At 35.9% G+C, this 23546-nt stretch overlaps 1 protein-coding gene across 1 annotated transcript in view; it reads left to right on the forward strand.

The window, feature by feature from the left end:
* Nucleotides 1-23546, forward strand: part of LOC148940850 (multicopper oxidase 3-like) — a 125738-nt gene that overhangs the window by 93857 nt on the left and 8335 nt on the right. The window contains exons 6-9 of the mRNA XM_089105696.1: nt 3534-3657; nt 4179-4387; nt 6623-6809; nt 9356-9568. Of these exons, the coding sequence (XP_088961822.1) occupies nt 3534-3657; nt 4179-4387; nt 6623-6809; nt 9356-9568 (733 nt within the window). The remainder of the gene's footprint in view (nt 1-3533; nt 3658-4178; nt 4388-6622; nt 6810-9355; nt 9569-23546) is intronic.

Below are 23546 nucleotides of genomic sequence, written 5' to 3' on the forward strand. Positions count from 1 at the left end.
TCGAAAAAGCGCTCCAGGTATGCGACCCCGAAAAAACCTTGGATCACCCAAGGCTTACTAACCAGTATTGAACACAAAAATATGCTATTCAGGCAATATATTGATAATCCTGATGTACATGGTACGGACTTCAAGAATTATAAAAACACTCTGACAACCCTGCTCAGGAAAGCTAAACAGGCTTACTACCATAAGCAGTTTCAAGAAGCAGAAGGATCGCCAAAGAAGACATGGACACTGATAAATGAATGCCTGAATAAACAAAAAACTAGTACGTTTCCTGAGACCAGAGCCAAGCCTGATGGAACATCTTCAACATCCCAACAAGAAGTAGCCAACACGGTAAATGAATTTTTTGCATGTATTGGAGAAGCAACCGTAGAGGAAGCTTATGGCCTTTCAACTGTCGTCACGGATAATTACAAAAAAGACCTACCTTCGCCGTCTTGCTCCTCTATGTTTCTGTCGCCAGTCACTGAAGACGAACTGCTGAATATTGTTCAAGCCATGAAAACTGTCACTCCAAAGGTCCAGATGGGTTGTCGAAAAGCCTGATACAAAAAACCATCGATTGCTATGTCGGCGTTATCACTCACATAACGAAATCTAACTTTCAAGATGGCATCAGTCCTACTGTCTTCAAGTCGGTGAACTTTATATACCTCCATAAAGGTAGCGACCCCAAGGTGCCTTCTAACTACCACACGATCTCGAGTCTTTCTGCTTTTTCAAAAACTATGGAGCTCTGCATCGACTAGAGACTGATAAATTATCTGACTAGGTCGAACTTCTTCAACAAGTATCAGTTTGGATTTAGGCCTGGGCACTCAACTGAACATTCTATAATGGGTTTGCTACAATTTTTGAATGATGCGATGGACCGTGATGTGATACCAGCTACAATATTTGTGGATGTAAAAAAAAGCGTTTGACACGATTTGTCATCTGATTCTGGATAAGCTTGACAACTGCGGAATAAGAGGTAATGCTCTCTTACTCATCCAGTCCTGCCTCAGTGGTCGGAATCAATTTGTGGATGGAGGTGCAGTAAGATCGGTAAAAACGCCATGTTCTGAAAAGGTAGGAGTACCACAAGGTTCAATTCTTGGACCTCTACTATTTTTAATATACGCCAATGACCTTCTGAACACTATCAACGATGATGGATTTGCTGTCCTATTCGCAGACGACACGGCTAATTCTGTCACAGGTTCAGATGAATAATCCGTCAGAGAAAACCTCTGTTTTGGTCTAAAGAAGCTATTGCAGTGGTTTACTGACAACCTCATGGTGTTAAACTTTTCGAAAACCCATTTTATCATCTTCTCTCGAATTTCTCATGCTGTACCGTCGATTTCCCAAATATCTTTCCGTTTTAACGGAGAACTAGTTACCATTGCCAGGAAGGAGTCTTGTAAGTATCTAGGGCTAACGGTTGATGAAAATTTATCTTGGAAACTTCCTCTTGATAGGCTAAGGATGCAGCTAGGAAGGAATGAGGGGTTACTGCGGTATCTAAAATTCCACCTCCCTTTCCCTGCTCTTAAGTCAGTTTATTATTCTCTAATCCATTCTTATTTTAATTACTGTCCAATTGCTTATTTAAATACTTTCAAATCTCTTATTAAGCCCCTTCAACGTCTTCAAAATAATGCCCTTCGTACGTTAAAAGCACTCCTTCCTTCCCCATCTTCTTTCCCCGATAAATCCCCTACTAAGAGCCTTTATACTATTTTAAGAATTTTGCCAGTTGATCTAGTCCTTACTGCAAATTGTGTCCTTTTCAGACTAAAACAAATAAAAGAATTATTACCATTGGCTTTAAATTCTAGTAACTTCTCTTTAGTTTCTTTTGTCCAGAATAATTATTGTTTAAGAAGTTCAGCCAAATTACCTTGCCCTAGAATCCGAACTGAAAGATCCAGAGTTTCTCCTAAAAATTCAATAATAAAGTTCTGGAATATTTATGAAGGTAATATGGATTCGCGTTTTTCTATTCCAGTTTCTAAAGCTAAATTCAAACTATATCTAATAAGTAATTATAAATAAGTATTCATTTATTTGAAGTCATGTTGGCCGGTGCTATTGTTGATAAATATTTAATTATGTGGTATTTTATTGATTTGGGGTGTGGACTGTGGGTTCAGTGTGGTGTCGCACTTTCTTCCCAGTACATCTAGTGTACTATCATATCTTCTCATCGTTTGTTATTATTATTATTATTTCTTTTATTTTTTAGAGAGCTTGTTTTCGAGTATAACTCACTGTGTAGGCACCCTCTGTAAATATTGTGTTTTCCATTGATTCATATTGTAAAAGTGTTATTTTGTCTTGTAGTGATTTATTGAGAAATTAAATGAACTTGAACTTGAACTTGACTTGAACTTGTAAAATCTATTTTTGAAATTTCAGACTTCCCCCTCCCTTTCGATTATTTTTAAAGAAAACTTTTCAGGATTGATTATTAATCGTTCTCAGATCAATATTATAAACTAACTGGACTTGGCCGGAAACATCTGGGGCTTAGAGTCTTATCCCCCATCCCTATATCAAAGAAAGTCCTGAACCAGATAGTTTGTAATAACTAAATACAAAAAACAGAGCGATCTTTCCCAAAAAGACACCAAAAACATATTTTTGACTACAAAATTTGCACCAAACTTTGCTGAGACTAATCCCATAAAAGCACATTGTCTATGTACCCTTAAAAAGTATAAAAACAAGTAGCTACTGGCTATTGATGCCCTCTTGGGTGTTATTTTTTTTAGATAGGGCTCGCCCATCTCTTTTTTTTTACTTTTATAGAAAAGGCTTCCTTGTTCGTGTTAAAGTTTCCATCATTGCTTTCCCCCATCTGATAACCCCACTCGCCAGCTTCTGTCAGGCTTCACCCTCCCAAAACATCAATTTTGTTACAATTACCATCACGAATTTATTTAGTTCCGTTGTCTATCCCATAATTTACCTGTATTTACTGCTTTAGATTTAGGTCCGTCACAAAATCCCCCCTCCCAAATAATCTCTGTGTATGGGAATTGTCAAAATAATTGGGACATGATAGTTAAATTTGTAAGCTATCAAAGGTGGATCTTGAGCAAAATCTTGGGGGGGGGGCAATGCGACTAGGGGGCCAATAATTGGCCAAATTGACCAGTTTACTTAAAAAATGGTAAAACAGAGAAAAAACAAGATAGGGTGCCAAAAAAATTTCCCGGGGGAGGGGGATCCGTTAACCCACCCCCCCCTGGATCTGCCCATGTATGTTATGCCCTTTAGTGAAGTTAAGACGTGTGGTATAGGTATTTATATTCTCTAGCCATCCAAAGAGGCAACTTATGCAACTGTTTGTTCTAAATTAGTCAATAATAGAACACAGCATGTCCACTCAGAATGGGCTCAAAACGAATAGTATCAGCATAGATTCTTTGCTTTGAGAAGTTCGTCAGTTTTCCCACGGAAACACAAACACATTGAAAACCTCACCTGTTTTCAAACAGTTCGTAAGAGTGAAAACAGTTGCACTTTTATTTCAGGGGTTCAGGTATCGATTCAGGATGATTAGCAATGGAAATATGAACTGCCCTATCCAAGTCTCCGTTGATGGCCATACTTTGCAAGCGATTGCTTCTGATGGTCACACCTTTGAACCTGTGGAAGGTATTCTGTTTTCCTTGTGCTATTTATTTTAAAACAAAATGTTTTATTGAACCAGAATGGCGGAGTAGGGTCATTCCTTTGGTGTAAATTACACTCTAAATCAAACTCTACATACGATTTCTTTACTCTGCCTCTGATGGAATATTTAGTTTTACGTCTGGAGTGACCAAGTTTGTAATAACTCTGACCAAGTTTGATAGATCGAACTGTTTGATAATCGGAGTGACCAAATTTGGTAAATCGAATCGGCAACATATAAGAAAACAATGGTGTAACATAGTTTTCGAGCGGTTTCAGAACTTAATGATTAAAAACTGGAACCAAAGAAAAACCAAAATTAAAAATTTCAAAGAAATATGAAAACTGAAATTTTATTTAGCACGGTGTTATTCAACATAGATGTGCAAAATACTATACAAATATAAAAAAAAAATCCGTGCCATTTTTTTTAATTTGACTTTTTACTTCGACTTCAAAAAATATAATTAAAAGAAGTATAATGTCGTTTTTCATATTTGCAGTCGATTCAATCGCTATTTCTTCTGGTGAATGGTTTGACTTCGTGCTTAACGCAGCTCAGAATGTTGATAATTACTGGATCCGATTCCGGGGTCTCTTTGACTGTGAACCAGAAAAAGCACATCAAGTAGCAATTTTAAACTATGAAACTATGCCCAATACTGAACCCGCTGGTGATGTTACTTGGGAAAATGGTAACAGACCTGGAAGGGTAAGCTTCAAGAATAGGCCTAGCATTGATACATACCACTACATTATTTTCTCTTTACAGACAATTTTCTGCCTTGTTTTCTTTGATTCTAAACCTAGAAAGTCATATTAGCTAAAATTTTAGACCTTCAAACAAGTTCATTAAAATACTTCCAAAATTGTTCAAGTTTATTTATGCGCTATAGATGGTCCTCAGAGTGTTTGGCCAACCCATAACGAGGTGAGGGATATGTTACTTTAGTTGTCTCAGGATTCACCTGTGTAAAACAGGCGCAAAAATTCAGTAAAGTACAGAAGATATCTGAAAGAGCAAAATATATCCAAAAAGAGAATAATAACAAAATGAAAAGAAAGCTCCATCTTTAAAAATAAAATTTTCGAAGTAAAAATTGTAAAACGTCTATATATTAATTAATAAAACCTTAACTTGTATTCAAATTGTTAAAAAAGAACAAAAACATAAGTAAGAAATAAGCTTTGCAATCTGAGCTTTATTTTCGTCAGACTTTTCTTTTTCGGCTTTATTAGCTGGCTCATATGGCCCTCAAAATTCTAATTTTCTGATTGACATAATCAACTTTTTATTTGAATAGTTTTCGTCATTATTTTTCTTATCAATTTTTTTGTTATTGACTTAATTGCTGTTTCTTTATCGATATTTTGTGCAATTTTTGTTTTTAATTCATTTTTTTTCAGATGAAATACAAATTTGGAAAATTTTGCTTGTGAAAGTCATTTTGAAAATAAACCTTTACCTTTACTGTTTTGGTAAAATTTTTCAATAAAATTTTTGCTGGAAGCAAGGCCGTATCTAAGGGGGGTAGGGGGTTTGACCCCACCAAATGTTTGAACCACTCTTAAAAATCTAAAAAAAAATGTATATAAACAAATTTTGGTACTTGTATGATATAGCCCCGACCACTCAAGTTTGACACGTTATAGAACCAGTTCTTTTTAGTTTCTTTCAGCTTAGTGTGAGACAATACAAAAAGAAGTGACAAAGTAGATGGGAAACATATACTTTGGGCTATATATTTGTACATTAAGGGGGTAGGGGTAAAGTATTTGGACGGTGTGAAGTTAAAAAACAATGCCTAATTCATAATATGCAGAATATTTTTACCTAACACATTAGACATGCAGACCCACTATAATTACCTCCCCCCCTAATGTGCTAATATATAGCCCAAATTTGTCTCTGAAGTAGGCCTATTATATTTTTATCATACTTAGGTATATTTCATTAGGATTGAGCGTCAGAGAAACAGGTTCTACTTAGATGAAGAATAGTAGGTTGAGGCTGTATCATACAAGTATTCAAATTTATGATGCATTTTTTGAAGGTTTTTGTAACCCCTCCCCCAAAAAAGTGCTGGATACGGCCTTGGCAGGAAGCCAAGGCCTTTGCTGGAAGCCTGTCTAGACAGTTACCAGACATGCAAGAATCGGCGCTTACAAAGAAGCAATGAAATATATTATGGGGACTCTCTCTCTCTCTCTCTCTCTCTCTCTCTCTCTCGCTCTATCACTCTCTCTCCCTCTCTCTCCCTCTGTTTATTTCTCTTCCTCTCTCTTAGTCTCTCCAAAGTGTTTTCTTATATACATTTTTACTTGAAATCCCTGAACCTTTGTCTTTGATTGGATACCTTTTGTGTTTATCGTTCGAATTGGTCTTATAAAAAACTCAGGCTGAAATGCCAATCTATAAAACAAAGAGCAGCAAGACTTCAAACTTCAAAAAGCAAAATTGTAAAAACTAATAGGAAACAACGATTTTTTTTTCCTGTCTTGAAGTATCTCAAAAAAGGTCCAGTCAGGTTTTAAAAAGGAAATTGTGTTTTCTTGTGCTTCTTTAAAAAGTTCGGGTTGTTGTTTTCTCCACAATATATTTTCAGGATATAGGCCTATGTTCGATATTTTTCTTTTTTTTATATTCTGACGCTAAGTGTCAATCAAGCACATTGACGCTCAAACTCTGAAAAAAGGTTGGTAAATGAAGTGCAAAAATATCCTAAAAATACAAATAATTTGAACTATTAAATACAAGTTTTTCAGAAGCCAATTCGAAGAAACTGGCCTAATTACAACTAAATTAGTTTGACTTTTAATCGTCTCAACTGTTTACTGGTTAATTTTTTAAACGTTAAATTTAGGAGAACGTATCTTAAAACTATTTTTCGGAGAATGGTTTACTTTAATGGTTAACTATCCAGCTGTAGATTTTTTTTTTTTTCAGATACTCAACCCTATAAATAAAGGATCTGGTCTAGGAAACGAAATAAGTATAGGTGAATTGGATGCCTTAAACAAGGACGATGCACTTTGGAGTAGTGATCCTGACGTTAAAATATGGCTGCCTTACGACTTCTACATGATTAATAATTTTAATTTTCATGACCCAGATCACTACCCTGTTCATCTTGGTAATTATCTATGCAGTATTAACTGCTGTAGATATTCAACAGGAAAACAAGACACTTCTACTTCCTTCATGATATTTGACCTTCTATATGTTTGGATTAAATTGTATCTGAGGAGTCCCACTCCCATAAAAATGTCATGTCCTGATATTAGTCAAATCTTACAGGATACAGCTAAAATCTTCTAAGAAGCATATCAGAAAAATATTATTCATTCTTGAAGAGCCGCTTGGTTTACATTTGAATTATTGCTTATCGCAGTAAATCAGTTTATTTTTGTAAAAAATTGCCTTTTCCTCAACAGCAAATCCAATATTATAGCCATTTGTGGATCAGACTTCGAACATCGACGGAACACACAAAATAGTAAAGTTTGGTTGGTCGAGCAGTCACAGTAAACGTTAAGAAATAGAAGGAAAATGCCATTCTAACAAGCTCGTGAATCAAATTTACTTTCTTAATTATATATTTATATAATATAATTAAATATTATTATACAATTATATTGTCTATATATCTTGTATAACTAAATATATATAAAAATACTTTCGGATCAGCCATAAATATCTATTTCGAAGAGCTAAATTAGCTTCATCTTTCTTAACCCCCATATTAACATTTCTCATAGAACAGTAATAAGTCGTAATTTATATAATTATGAAGTATTTTACGGGTCTTCTTGTAATTAAAAATATAAGTGTCTAATGTACACTTTACATAATCAAGGAAACTTTGCCTTTTATTACCGAAACGGTAGTTTTTAAAAGAAAATTTTAGCTTTTAAATTTCCAAGCATTGTGGTAAAAACTGAACCCTAGAAAAAGTAATTGGACAGGAGGTGGCACCCTTCCTCGCAGTTTGTCAAATCCTATTTATTTTATAGAATAATTTCACCCAAATTAGCCATTAGTCATGAAGCATTATTATTCTTCCTGCCATAGAACGTTCTGTCTAGAAACAAAATTTAGCCAACCAGGGCTTCTAGTTTTGACTCGGTATCCAAAGCGAAATATTTTGTACATTTATGCTAGTTTTGTATAGATCAACTCTTCAATCATCTATCATACTTAACTATATTAATTTAAAAAAAACAAGTTTTTTTAACTGAAAGTAAGGAGCGACATTAAAACTTAAAACGAACAGAAATAATTCCGTATATGAAAGGGGCTGTCCCCTTCTCAACGCCTCGCTCTTTACGCTAAAGTTTTTTATTGTTTTAAAAAATAAAGTTGTGAGACAGAGTAAAACTTTACTCTGTCTCACAGAGTAAAACTAAAATAGACTAGCATAAAATATATAATATACAATTACTTACTTTTACAATTGGCAGCTACCTTCATGAAACCACAAAAGTAACTCAAGTTACTTTACATTAACTCAGTTACTTCTTTTGCTGCTAAGAAGCTTATCCCATAAGCCCTATTAAACTAAAATATTTTATAAGAACTTCCCTCTCTCCAGATGAGCTTGGAACTCATCAGAGACTTCAAATTTCATACCATTCCCCAAGTTCTTTGCCAAGCACACTTTGCTATTATTGGCTTAAATCTAATACTATTTACTGGTATATTTAACAACTTAACTCTCACTGCACTTCAGCCTAACATGAGAAACATACGAACAAAATTAGCTCATTCATTCGTCGTCTTGAATCAAATTTGTGACAAAGAACTATTCCACAAAAGTCAAACTTAAATTAATTTCCTACTTAGGATGACCTTGAGTATGAAAATTATAGATTGGCGCTTCACTGAAAACGAATTGTATTACAAATATTTTCTTTTGTATTTAATATTGAAAATAAACATTAAAATTACAGTAAAATTTTGAACTTATGAACTTTCAGCAATTAATATAATTATACATCAAATATTCAGTTTAATTTATCAGTTTTTTCTAAAATTGTTCAAGACCTCTAAAATTATCCCCTTCCTTAACTGTGAAAACCTAAAGACTACTGCGTCATTGGCGCTTCACTGAAAACGAATTATATTCCAGATATTTTCTTTTCCAGTTCTTACGGCATTGAAAATGAAAAGAAAATTACAGTGCAATAAAATTTTGAACTGATGGATCTTTAAACAATTAATATGTTATATATCAAATATTCAATTTGATTTTGTTTATACTTACCAACAATATAACTGTCGCTTCGTTTTTTGTTAATACCAAAGTATCGTAAATGCTGTCGCGTTTATAAATGTTTCTTGCACTGCTCTGCATATGTGCACACATTGCTCTGCATACATTGCTTCCTGTATGCGTGTTCAAGACCACAATACGAGTCTTGTTAAAATTCTATTTCTTGTTCTGAAAAACTTGGAACATTTGGAGTGTACATTCGATTGGTATTGTATACTATTGCACCACTACCAAGGCTATATACAGGATTTTTCCGGGGCGGATCATGAAAAAGACATAAAAAAAATTTATATGCATTGATTTACGTTTTTACGAGTTGAAAAAAAAAATTATGGGAGGGGGGGAACCCCTAACCCCCTGGATAATACCTTGTCCTCTACCATACTTTTTATATGTCTTGCTTCTAGTTCCAGGGAAGTTCAAGATGTTTACCCCACAAATTAACCGTATTACTCTCAAAATGCCACCAGTCCCACCCTTGTCTCAGCCCAATGAAGTAGACCCCAGCATATTTTGCAACGAAAAGACAGTGAACAACTGTACTGAAGAATTTTGCGAATGTGTATATGCTCACACGATTCGTATTGGATCACTGGTTGAACTAATTTTCATTGATGAAGGTATGAAATTTTACATAGCTGATTATTTTGTTTTTCATTTAAAAACCATGGTTTTTAATAATTGATAAAACTTATGTATATATTGAAAGAAAATTTCAATTACCTATTGGCTATCACCTTCCATCTGTATTTTCCAAGCTTTCGAGAAAATTGCAAGATGGGACTTATTTAAAATTAGAACGAGAGAAAATCGATAAGAAACAGAATTTTGTCAATAGGTTTTTCAGGGCTAGTTTCATTCCCATCTCTACCACTTCGTTTTTCATTGTCATAGATGCTAACATTTGTAATTCTAGCATGTCTGTGCTACGTTGTGGCCGTGGGAAACCAGTAAATCTGTTTTTACTCCTATGAAAGTAGGTCGTATCTTAGAAAAGTATAGGAGATAGAAAATTCTGGCTACGCCATTGGACTCACGCTACCGAGATAAAAGGGGGTTTGTCCTTACCTAAAAACAAATTTATGTGTAGAAATTAGGTTTTAATAGAAAATGGTCGCCTTGAACTGTTTGAACAATAGCGAAATCCGGCCTTTATTTTATATTTTGCTCTACTCTTTGTTACTTTATGTTATTTCATCTTCTAATTGGGTTCCGTTCTATTTCTTGTATCTTTATTATTCCGTAAGTATAATTTGAAAATCTCCCAGAAACCATGGACAAGTCGCGTTACCAAACAGAAAAACCACACTTGAAGGCTTCAATCGGGGTTGCAGCGTCAGATGCAATCAAGTAATCTTAGCAGTGTCAGATCCAATCCGTTGATCTTAATGGTGAAAATTTTTTGCAACAGTCAATTTGTGGCAAAAATCGTGGTTGTACCGTCAGGTACAACCAAGCAATCTTAGTAGCGTCAGCTGCAATCCGTTAATCTTAATGGTGGAAGTTTATTGCAACAGTAAATTTGTGGCAAAAATCATGGTTGCAGCGTCAGATGCAAATAAGTAATTTTGGTAGTGTCAGCTGCAATCCGTTAATCATAATGGTGAAAGTTTATTGCAATAGTAAATTTGTGGCAAAAATCATGGGTGCAGCGTCAGACACATCCAAGTAATCTTAGCAGTGTCGGATGCAATCTGTTAATCTTAATGGTGAAAGTTTATTGCAACAGTACATTTGCGGCAAAAATCATGGTTGCAGCGTCAGATGCATAGAATTAGTCTTAACAGCGTCAGCTACATTCCGTTAATCTTAACGGTGAAAGTTTATTGCAACGGTAAATTTGTGGCAAAATTCATGTTTGCAGCGTCAGATGCAGCCAAGTAATCTTTGCAAGGTCGGATACAATCCGTTAATCTTAATGGTGAAAATTTATTGTAACAATATATTTATGGCAATTTCAAACAATGGCCAGAAACCCCATAAAAATGGTGCAAGATCGAAATGAAAACTGTACCATTAGAATCATCATAGCCAAAAACCTCATTTAAGAGAATCACTGCCCCCCATCTTGAGCAACAAGAAAAATTTTTTTTTTGTTTCGGAAGCATTGTGATTCAAAATCAGATCAATAGCTATATTACAAGAAAAATTTTTCGAACATTCAGCATTCCAAATTTAGTATAATGGCAACAGTGAAATTGCATGAGCAATTGATAGAATTACTGGGAAATAATTATAACAGTCTGTAACTAATCTGCCATCTGCGTCATTTAGCGAGTAGTTGAAGAAGCGTGTTAAGCGGAGACAGGGCTTCCACTCTCGAATATTAAAATTCGGGGACAAGTCTTAAAACTTCGGGGAGTTTTCGGGGACAAATCTTCAAGATTCGGGGATTTTTTGGGGAAAAAAACAAAATGAAATTTTTTTGTGAAAATTTAGGAGCCAAGAAGTTTCAGCTTCGTTTTCAGGCTCAAGTAGGGTTTGGATACGCATAGTAAACCAAGCCTTTTATAGAGTAGGTTTTAGAGCCATAGCAGGAGATTGGAAAACATAGCTTGAAGGCTTATTGCTGATATTGCGGCAAAAACTTCAACATTGTTTTCAAATTAAAAAATATAATGAAGAGATGTGATCTGGTAATGTCAGTAGCAATTTTTCATGAAGTCATTAATTTTGACATTATTGGTTTTTCTCTCTGATTTTAAGGTCTTAAGTGTTTACCCTCCCCTTGAAATCCTCCCGCGCAAAAAAACTTAAAATAAACCCCCTCCCCACACACACACACACAAAAATACCCCCTGCAGAAAATACTCCCCGCGGAAAGTACCGCCGTGGTAAATACCACCCGTGGAAAGTACCTCCCTGGAAAATACCCCCCACGGAAAGTACCCCCGCTAAAAATACCCCCGGAAAATACACACCCCCAGCCCCCACGCAGTGGTGGATCCAGGGGGTGAGGGGGAACCCCCCCTAACTTAGTCTAAAGTAGGTAATTTACTTAATTAACGCAAGCTTGCGTTAATTTAACTTGCTCCTAACGCAATTTTATCGGATAAATCTATTTTGCCCTCCCCCCTCCTCCCCCCCCCAAAAAAAAAAATACTGGATCCGCCTTTGTCCCCGCGCGGAAAAAATCCCTCGGAACATACATTTTTTCGTTGTTTGTTTCTACTATGCTTTCCTTTCTTTTGGTTACTTTATAATTACTTTGTAGTCACCGATTAACCACCAACCCTCCCATCAACCCTGCGGCCATCCATGTTCCAAATATAATACTTATTGATTGCAGTCTCATTTTTATATCAGCCCATCTATTGCCTGGACATGATAGCTATAGGCTACAAATCATATAAAATCACTTATCCTTTCTCTTCACACTAACTTTATTTGGCATTATTATTAACCAACAGTTCGTGATAAATAAGTCTGAAAATAATATAAAAGTTGACAAGAAAATATTATGAGCCTACTAACCAAATTTTTACTTTCAGCTGCAATGTAAACTTTCTTAGGAATAATGTTTTTGGGTGACTCCCGTTTAAATCCCCTATTCCCTGACCTTGTGCATAGTCTATAGCTAAATTATTTCTCATTTGGAGGGGGAGGGGGTTGTGCATTTTTTATGGTAAGGAGATTGTATTTAGGGTTTTTCTTAAGAAGAAATAAATTATACCACAATTTCTTTAAATTCTTTTGTTTCAATCTCAGAATAAGCCTTCATACAGGGTTACTACTTGTTTAAGCATTAGAAGTTGTAAGAATAGGCCTGGATATTTAAATAAATTTACTTGGCTATCCTGAATTTGAAAAGAATATATTTTCTGTAAAATTTCTTTCGCCTAACTAACAGTTTTGCAAGACCCTAAAAAGATCCTAAAACTGCAGTTTAACATATTACACCCACTGAAAATATTACACGGGTGAAGGGACCAGAATAATAATTATGAGGGGAGTGCTGGGTGAATACGGATAAAAGAACTTAAATTTTACACACCGAATGAAAAAAAATTTGAATGGTAAGAATTCCTGGCAAAAAGGTCAATTCCTTCAATATATTATGCAATCAATCATTACTCACCATTAATACAGTATGTCCAAAATCAAAAATAGCAAAAGAAAACGAAATTTAAACTTATGATTTGGCTTTCAAAACAATTGTCCTTCTTTAGAAGTTCAATTTCAAAACCCAAAATCCAACTGAGCGCTCCGTTCACAGTTTATATAATTAGCAGTATGATCATTCTCTATCTCACCCATTATAAAAACCCGGACCGGGGTTAGCTTGTTTATGCATTAGCTTTATTTACGTTTTGGAAGATATAAACATAGGCGAAGTCAGAATAGCGGGAAAGCAGGTTAGTCTGTTTACGACTGTTTCCATCAAAGTGCATTGAAACAAACGGAAATAAAGCTAATGTAGAAACAAGCTAATGCAGAAATAAGGCAGAAATAAGTGGGAGGAGCTTTTTGTTCACGAAGACCAGAAATGATCTGCGATAAGCTTACTGGTATATTCTGTCTACTGTGGTTCCGTTAAACAACTTCAAATATAATTCGTGGCTAATTTTGTCAAGATTTGTCTTGACTACGAATGATGTAAATACAAGAATCTTATAGCATTTGGAATACTGCATTCGAAATGGTTTGATCTAAATGCAGTAAAATGATACTTTTGTGAACATACGAAGAACCGGTTATACTTAAATTGTATTGGTCTGGTTTTTATGCAAAGCAACACAGGAGACGAAAATTAACCAACAAGAGAGTAGTGAAAATTATGGTATGTAAAGTAATGCTTGCTAGGGATATTCAAAAGTGGTGACACCGTGGTTGGGTGATTTTCGGGGATTCGGGGAACCAATTTTTTTTGGGGAGACACATAGATTTTCGGGGAAATACTCGAAAATTTAGGGATAGTAGAAGCACTGGGCGGAGCAGTGAGCACTAGTCTTGTTCGGTCAGCTCAATGCGCATGTATATCGAAGTCTAGCTGACTTCACCCAATTGCAATCTCTCAAACTTTATCCAATACCCGCTTGCCTTTAGGTATAAGAAAGAAGAAAAACGGAAAGCTGTACTCTTCCTGATTATCAGAATTCAACTGAGAGAGAAAACTGTAACATTAATATTCACAAACAGTGATAAACTTCTCAAAAATACTAGATTTGTCGGTCATATATGAAGTGACTGTCATCAGTAATAAAACTGTTTCACTACTGGTGACGATCACAGTGACCGTCATAAGAAAAAGAAGAAAAACTATCTAGCATATGTTCTTTTGAGGACCGGATATAAATCTTCAGTCTCTTTTCCCAAGAAGCGCCGTTATCTGTAAAGGCTGTACAATACTGTTGATCTCCAACACATCCTTTACATTGTATCCTTCTTGAAAATTGCTACACACGGTAATCAACGAAAAATTCACTCCACGTTCTTCTTTTTTGTGAAATACCTACTAATATATCCAATCTGGACACACAATTCAAAGCTCATAAATAGTCTTCACATAGCAGATCGTACTATAGCTGTTACTAAACTTATAGAAAAACAAAACCAAAAGGCTTCAAGACATGCTTGGAACCAATTCCTTCTATACTAGTTACATTCTCATAGTTGTATAGTGCTCTTTTGCTTTATTATTATTTTTTTTGTAGTGCTCTATCATTTTCTTTTGTATGAAGACGGGTTTTCAACAAATAATAATTTCCTCGCTCTCCCCCCTTTGCCTTTTAATGAGAGCTACTGACTCTATGCAATCTCTCAGACTTTATCCAATACCTGTTTGCCTTTAGGTACAAGAAAGAAGAAAAACAAAAAGCTGTACTCTTCCTGATTATCAGAAACCAACTAAGAGAGAAAAATGTAAAAGATCTCCGCAGAGGAAACTCATAAATTGTGTCCGAACAATTAGAGTTTTGCTGCCATTTCCGAGTGTTTTAGGAGTAGAGATGCATCGAAAATATGGCATTTTACGACGTAATTAGAATAGAATTACCTTTGATAAGGCTAACCCGAATACTAGGTTAGTTTTGTTTTTTCACAAGCAAAGGGAAGGAAAAGATATATAAATTTGTCATTAAAGCACTTGAAGAAAGGGATGAAAAAAAAGAGAAAAGTAACCTTATAAGTAAGAAAACAAATGTGAAGGCTTAATAAAAGTCGCTGAAATAAGCGAAAAAAAAAGAATTGTTACTCAGCTGCGATGGGAAGTCTGCATGATGCAAGAAATTCGGTGAGAGAAACCGATAATCACAGAAAAAGGAGGCACGGGCAAAGGTATTAAAAGGGCCTCCTTTACCTACACAGAGGACCTTCATTTGAATAATGGTGTTAGAAGAAGTTCAAATTCTGAATTAACTGCGGGATATGAGTCAGAAGAAAGTTCAAATTTGAATTTTAAACCATGGCTGCTTTCAAGCCATGTAGACATCAAGCTACCAGTGTATGAAAACTGTTATGCTTGTTTACATAGAATATAAGCCCACATTAGGACAAACGGATAAGGGAAGGCATTCTTTTGGGATAGCTAATATTGATAATTCTGGACCGCTCTCAATGATGAACCACCCTCAAGTCTAGTCTAATTATAAATCAGTACAGTTTAAACGAATATCAGATAGAGTGTATATCAGATAAAACACGGTCTGATAGTAGAAATCAAATAGAGTGAAGCCAATAGTCCCTTATATTCAGATTAGCCTACAAATAGATTGTATCAAGGAACCAAATAGAATTAATGTTAATGGAAAATGCAGCCATGGTTTATATTACCCGTGATATGTGTACAACCTGACTGAAATTTCATTATAAGTAGCTGTAATGCAATCAAAAAGTTACAAGAGAAAAACGTGGGAAAAGGCTATGAAAAAACTTACGGAAAAGGTTGAAAAATGATTATATCCTTAAAGAAATAAAAATATCCAAAAATATCTTCATTTTTCCACAGACAGAAGTTGAAACAAAACGGAGAATTTAACCAACAGATCAAGACAGCTGCGAACAGGGCAGAGATTAAATTATACTTTACCCCAAATTCCCGCAGCCATCCTCACAACTTGGGAACTTAGTGTGAAAAAAAAACTCACTTATGTAAGAACAAAATTATAAACTATCACATTGCCACGGAAACGAACAATTCAAAATGAACAGAAGGCTTCTCATTTTGTTCCAATTGGTCGTTATCAGAAGAGTATTTCCTCTTTAAAGAGATTAGTTCCTTCATGAAATCCGCCCAATATTTTAGATTTTTATAAACGTAATAATAAAGATCGAAATTAGAGTTATAAATATTACAGCTAGATAAAAATTAAAGTGCCAAAATATACAGAAAAAGGGGGATGTAAATGCAAATCTTTTCTTGGCTAAAGCAGATAAAAAGTAAGCAAAATTCCGTTTTTTCTAGGCAGCGGTTTTGTATATATGTGTATTTAAATAGGTACAAGTATAGATAGATGTTTATTGCAAAACAAAAGCCTCTTTGGGCCATGGCAAAAACAAACACAGTTGCATACAAAGTCAAAACACATGATAATAACATATATAACAATAACTAAACATAGCCCATAGCAAATAAAAATAAAATAACATAACAATTGCAACACAAAAGCACACATAATACTATAAAACTAACTCACTCAATTACACACAATGTCACACACATAATAATAATAATAATAATAATAATAATAATAATAATATTGATATTAATAATAATAATAATAATAATAATCCTGTATTCAAAAGCCTTTCTACAGGGCCATATACACTATACATCAAATATATCAGGAAAACAAAAGTAAAACTCCCTTCAGCATTTTTATTCCAAACCATAACAAATCTTCTTCACAATAGTTCCTTTCGTATCTTTAGTGCCTGATCAACAAATCTACATAATCTACACATGGGACTAGGTACCGTCTGAGACAACACGCCCCGAAGTGAAAAATTACTTTTCCCCAAAATACCCTCCCTCAAATCAGTAAGCCCCTGGCACTGGCACAGAAAATGGTCCAGATTTTCCTCTTCAATATTACAAATGGGACACGTGGACCTAGACGCTGGGAACCCCTTACCTCTCTCAAATACTTTACTCCTCCATCTTAAAGGCAAACAGTTGGCCCGCAGCTGCAACCAATATGACAAATACTTACTTGGCAAATTAAATTTAAAGTAAATCTCCTGGCCAAACACCTTTTTAACATCCTTATAAACGCTTAACGTCTCGGATCTTTCACTTGCATTCCCCCATGTCTGTATATCCTGATCTTCTAATCTTTGTTTAACTATTCCTATTATATCAATCTGACTAATGGCGGGACCTCTACCATCATTCCATATTTATGACAATCCTAATCTGTCTAATAAGGATTTAACCCTAAACGGCCACGACCTCTTACGCCCTGAAGCAAGTAGCTCTTCATAGGCCTCTCTAATAAGTTTACCTCGGGGTGCCTGCACTATCTTCATCCAAAATCTAACTACCTGAACCAGCCTATGTTTACGGAGCGAAAAAAGCCCTAGCTCCCCTTTCAAAAACTGGGTATGCGTAGTCCTATGGAGGCCGAAAAGCCTTTTGTAATAAGTTACCTGAAGGGTCTCCAGCTTTTCTGCCGCTTCCATCCTCCAAAATTCCCCACCATAATGAATAACTGGCATAATCTTCGATAAAATTATTCTCTTATGCATTCCTAGACTTTTAATACCCATAACTGTACCATTCCTAAAAACCGTCGATATAGCCGCTTTCCCCCTTTTTACTGACTCTTTAATGTGCGCATACCAAATACCATTATTTTTAAATACAAAACCTAAATATTTTGAATTCTCAACTATCTTTATTTCCTCTCCATTAAACATAAACTGATAATTACATTCTTCATCGTTTATTTTACCAAGAATAACTATTTCTGCCTTCTTAAATTTAAGCTGGAGCTTCTTCAGATCTAAGTAATCGGCAACAAGATCTAACAAAATCTGTAATTCATGGGCAGTCTTAGCTACAAGTACGCAATCATCAGCGAAAAGCAAAACTGAAAATAATTTTGAACCAAGACCCACTGTCGGAGCCCACCTTCTTTCCAAAAACTGAACTAAATCATTTATAAAAATAGAAAACAAACGGGGGAAAGAGCACTACCTTGTTTTACCCCTTTACGGTTTCTATATACTCTAGAAAAACCCTGATCTATTACCTTTACTACCGCCTTAGTTCCGCAATACATGCTAGTAACTAACCTCACAAAAATACTAGGTAAACCTATACATCTCGGAATATCTACTAAAAGCACCCTCTCAACATTATCAAAAGCTTTTCTTAGGACTAAAAAAGCTGCATATAGACGGCTATTCCCTCTTCCATGCTTATCGACTAAAGCTCTAAGCACAAATGTCCTATCTGTTGTACTATAATCTTTCCTAAATCCTCCTTGCTCTTCATTTATAATCTTATTTTTATCTAACCACCTATCTAGCCTCCTATCTAAAAATTTTTCTAACACTTTACTAAAAACTGGTGCTAGAGCTACGGGCCTATATTTATCATTCCAGCTAGGGTCTCCCTTCTTAAAAAGCGGTATAACAACTGACGTCTTCCACAATTCTGGTCACTTACATGTAGAGACAATAGGCCTACTAATAAATGCTGTGAATAATATCGACAAAAACAACGACACAAACGTGTTAAATACCCTGGCTGGTATCCTATCCGAACATGGGGCTGACCCTCCTGTTACCTTACTAACTACATCTCTAACCTCCTGGCTTGTCACTTCCCCTACTCATTCATAATCATTCTCCTGCAGCGGGAAAATACATTCACCTGAACATGACGACTGACTATCCTCTTCTAGCCCTTCAAAGTCTCCTTCTAAATTCTCAAAATAACCAGGCCACGACTCCAGTGAAGGCGTTCGACCTGAAATATTAGCTCTTTCCTTTCTCATTCTACTCCAAAATTCTTTAACATTCCCTAGTGTAAAATTCTCCATCATCTTTTTCCTTTCTAAACTATCCCATTCCCTACTTTTCCTCTTCAGCAATTTCTTATATTCCCTATTCTTATCTCTATAAAAATTCAACGCTTCTAACCGCAATTCTTCATCCTGGCACTGCCTAACCATTTCTAATTCTGTTTCTGCCTTCTGCTTTAACCTTCTACATTCTTCATCATAATATCCTTTATCTCCTGATTTAACTTTCCTTTCTATCGCTTTACTAGACCACTGGTGTACTAACTCACATAAATCGGCAAGGACTTCCTCAGCACCGCAATCTAGATTTCTAATCTCCTCTAATCTATCCATTACTTCCGGTCTCGCTATTATCCCATTCATGTTATCAATTTCTTTATTATTCCAATCTTTTTTTAACGGTTTTCGAACTCTAGCCTTCTCTTGACCGACTGTCTCATACCTCTTTCCAATACCGCTCCTCTTACCTTCAACCTCTAAACCCAACTCTAACTTAACTGGCCAGTGGTCTGAACCAACTGACTGAAGTACCTCAACATCAACTGATTGAGCTGCAAGCCCACTGTCAACCAACATGTAATCTATCAGACTCGGACGAGCTCCCGACATACGGGTAAACTCCCCTACTCCCCCATCAGCTCCAAATCTCCCATTCCCAATTATTAGACCATTCTCCGAGCAGAGCTCCAAGAGCCTTCTCCCCCAACAATTCACCCTCCTATCCATATCTCTGCTACTTCTAGGCATTTCATACTCACATGGAACCAAGTCAGGCACTTCTCGGAACGAAACACTCTCCATTTCTAATACAGCACCCGTATAAGCGTTAAAATCCCCCATAACAACAAAAATTTCCTCTGTAAAATCCCTTCTTAGTCTACTTAACTCTTCAGCTAACACATCCTATGTTTCCTCTCTATTATAGGAACTATTCTGAGGCGCTATATACACAGATCCTAAAGTCATCCATTTGTTTCTCACTAACTCCAATCGTACCCAAACAATGTTCTCTGAATTACTAGCAATTCTATGATAACAACAGAAACGAACTTTACTTAGTAACACGGTTATCCCTCCATAGCAGCGCATGTTTCCAGCTGGCTTTCGTGCAACATGCTCAACGCTAAAACCGTCGAATATCGGAGGGTCACTTGCGCTATGCCATGTTTCAACTAACCCTATAATATCGATTGACTTTAAATCTTCACTAATCTGTTTCACTTTATTTTTCACACCTTGTACGTTCCAGGTTACTAAACTTATTCGATGTATATGGCCGGGTTTTTCCTAGTCACTGCGTACCTGTCGCTCTTCGGTATTAGCTGTATCAAAATCTGAATATTCCGGAGTAATGCGGTAATAGTCACGATATCTGTTACTATAGGGGGTACATCCACGGGGGCCCCTCGACACGTACCGACCAACTCTATTGGGCCAGCCTGGAAACATTCCTACTCTTTCCCCTTGATTGTTCTTCAGGACTAATAACTTCCGATAATTTTCGCGTCTTCTTATCATTACCCTTTAATGGAGACCTCGCTAAAATAGTGTCTTTATGGTAGGTTTTACTGCCAGTAGGTGCGGGGTTATTCACATCAACTTCAACTACTGTTTCCGCATCGCTATCCGACATTGTTGCATCGCTACTCGAATTGTCTTCCGCATTTCCTTGAATATCAACTTCGCTGCCCTTATTAATGGCGCCTGCAGTAGGTGCTCTTGCCTTTTGTACTTTTTGCGTGGTGTGCGGAGTCTCCTTTATAACCTTATTCGATAGCTCATCATATTTAAACATAACATCGTTCACATAAGAGTCTGACATCCCTGAGATAAGCAGAATGACCTTCAGAAAGAGCTTTATTCATTTCTACTCTGAGGTGCTTTCTAGCTTCAGGCTGGGCGGGGCTATAATCAGGTACAGCAGAAAGTCCATATTCTCGTAGAAGTGGATTTCCCCTTAAGATCATATTTCTTACATCCATCGAATTCAGCTTTAGCACAATAGGACCCGCCTTCAATCGGAAAGAGTCTCTTACATTACTGCGGGTGAGGTGCAAATTGGGAATTACGTCGTTCAAAACCTTCATAATCTCTTCATTAAGGGTATACCTTCTCGGATCCGCCGCCTCAAAGTTGTAGATTATAACATTGCTGTGCCGCAACTCATCCTCTAAACGGTAAGCTCTAAGTGTGGCTGACTGTAAATTTTGGCTAACCAGTATCAATTCACTCTTCAGTTTCTCGTTAGCTTCTGCGTTCGATTTTAGCTGAACATTCACTTGTGCTAACTGTGCCTCGACAGAAGTTACACTTTCCACAAGTTTCGGGAGAGCGTCCATTTTTGATGTCAATTCCGGCAGCAAATCCAGCTTAAAGTTTATCTCTTGTAGAAACTGACTGTTCATTGTCGAATCACCTCTATCCGCTTGCATTGTAACAATAACTAATCAGTGACGTCACCGAGTAATAACAATCCAGTCAAAAAATCCAATCTCCGATATTTGAGTGCATTCAGGTAATTGCGTAAGATTTAATCCTTTACAAAATTGTGTCACTCTTTAATCCTTTACAAAATATATGCGACCTTCACTGGCGGATGCTGAATGAGAACTGATATATATAATATGTATATATAATATGGATCTTAGCCTTGTAAATTCTATAAAAACAATATACATAGTTGGAACTAGTTCAAAATCTTCGAGGAAAACAAATTAGTTTTTTTGTAGGAATTAAAAATTAATAACAATGGGAATTTTGGCAAGCGTGTACATTAGGAGCCATGTGTGCAAGCTTGTAGCTGTTAAATTGTTATTTGATTTAAAAAGGTAAAGATTAATTACAAAACTAAACGCATTAAATTAGTTCGCATTTAAGGCAAAGATGTTCCGTAAAGTAAAAAAAACACATCAGCGATCTGAGAAAGTTAAGAAAGCTAAGAAACGCTTTTGGATGGAAGAATTTGATCAATTTGAAAATCTAGCGAATAAAACAGGAAACATATAAATAGAGGCTCAGAAAAGACAAAGTGCACTGAAAAGGCTGAAAAATTCTTTAAAAAAACGTTAGGCTTCACTGAAGTAAATAATCCAAAAAAAGGAAAAAAAGGGTACAAGTTGAAAATATAGCCAGACGGAAGTGAAGTAAAAGATGTTGGGTGAAGTCAGCTAGACTTCGATATACATGCGTATTGAGCTGACCGAACAAGATATTTGTACTAAATAAGCACAAAATAAATAGCATATTATACTAGTGAGTCACCGTGACAGTGGTGTAACTCTGTCCGAGAGCAATAGAAATATTGGAGATATGCTCCAAGTCGACAGGAAAAGTTATGCTCTTTTATGTGGGAGTCGTTTTCGGAAAAATGACTAGCATGGCATAAACAATAAAAAAAAGCCGCAATAACATTGATAAAGTTCACAAACAATCAATCTCATCTCTCAAACTTTATTGAAAAGTTACATTCTCAAAGTTGTATAGTGTTCTTTTGCTTTATTTAATTTTTTTTTGTAGTGCTCTGTCATTTTCTCTAGCTGACTTTACATTTTTCTCTCTCAGTTGATTTCTGATAATCAGGAAGAGTACATCTTTTCGTTTTTCATCTTTCTTATACCTAAAGGCAAGCGGGTATTGGATAAAGTTTGAGAGATCGCATAGAGTCAGTAGCTTTCATTAAAAGGCGACACATTTTACATGTTTTGTGTATACGTTTGTTGTAAAGCATGCCCTGTTTTGTCTCAAGGCTGTAGATCAAGCCAAAATTTTGGCGTTTCTTAGGCATGTATTTTTCGAAGGGGAGAGAGTGAGGAAATTATTATTTGTTGAAAACCCGTCTTCATACAAAAGTAAATGACAGAGCACTACAAAAAAAATAAAATAAAGCAAAAGAGCACTATACAACTATGAGAATGTAACTAGTATAGAAGGAATTGGTTTCAAGTATGTCTTGAAGCCTTTTGGTCGTGTTTTTCTATGAGTTTAGTAACAGCTATAGTACGATCTGCTATGTGAAGACTATTGATGAGCTTTGAATTGCGTATCCAAATCGGATATATTAGTAGGTATTCAGCGAAACGGAAGAACGTGGAGTGAATTTTTCGTTGATTACCGTGTGTAGCAATTTTCCAGAAGGATACAATGTAAAGGATGTGTTGGAGAACAACAGTATTGTACAGCGTTTACAGATAACGGCGCTTCTTGGAAAAAAGACAAAAAATTTTTTTCCGGTCCTCAAAAGAACATATGCTAGATAGTTTTTCTGTTTCTTATGACGGTCACTGTGATCGTCACCAGTAGTAAAACAGTTTTACTACTGATGACGGTCACTGCATATATGACTGACATGTCTAGTATTTTTGTGAAGTTTATCACTGTTTGTGAAATTTACCACTGTCTATTAAAAAGATTTTTTCCCTATTTGAACTTTTATTTATCATCATGGAAAGACAGTGTGGTCTGCGAAATTATCTAGGTAGGAAGCCTGTTGCCCAACCTTACTGCAGTTAGAATTAAATCTCAGGCCCCTTATAACCGAGGAGAGATCGATCCACGGTGATGCCATAGGATAATATAAAAAATGCTTAAGGTAATTCCTTGTAGCCTATTTTGGTGGCATTTAGACCTATGC

The sequence above is a fragment of the Artemia sp. Qi Xiang Cuo genome, chromosome 19 (assembly GCF_049724085.1).
Source record: "Artemia sp. Qi Xiang Cuo chromosome 19, ASM4972408v1, whole genome shotgun sequence".
Taxonomy (NCBI): domain Eukaryota; kingdom Metazoa; phylum Arthropoda; class Branchiopoda; order Anostraca; family Artemiidae; genus Artemia; species Artemia sp. Qi Xiang Cuo.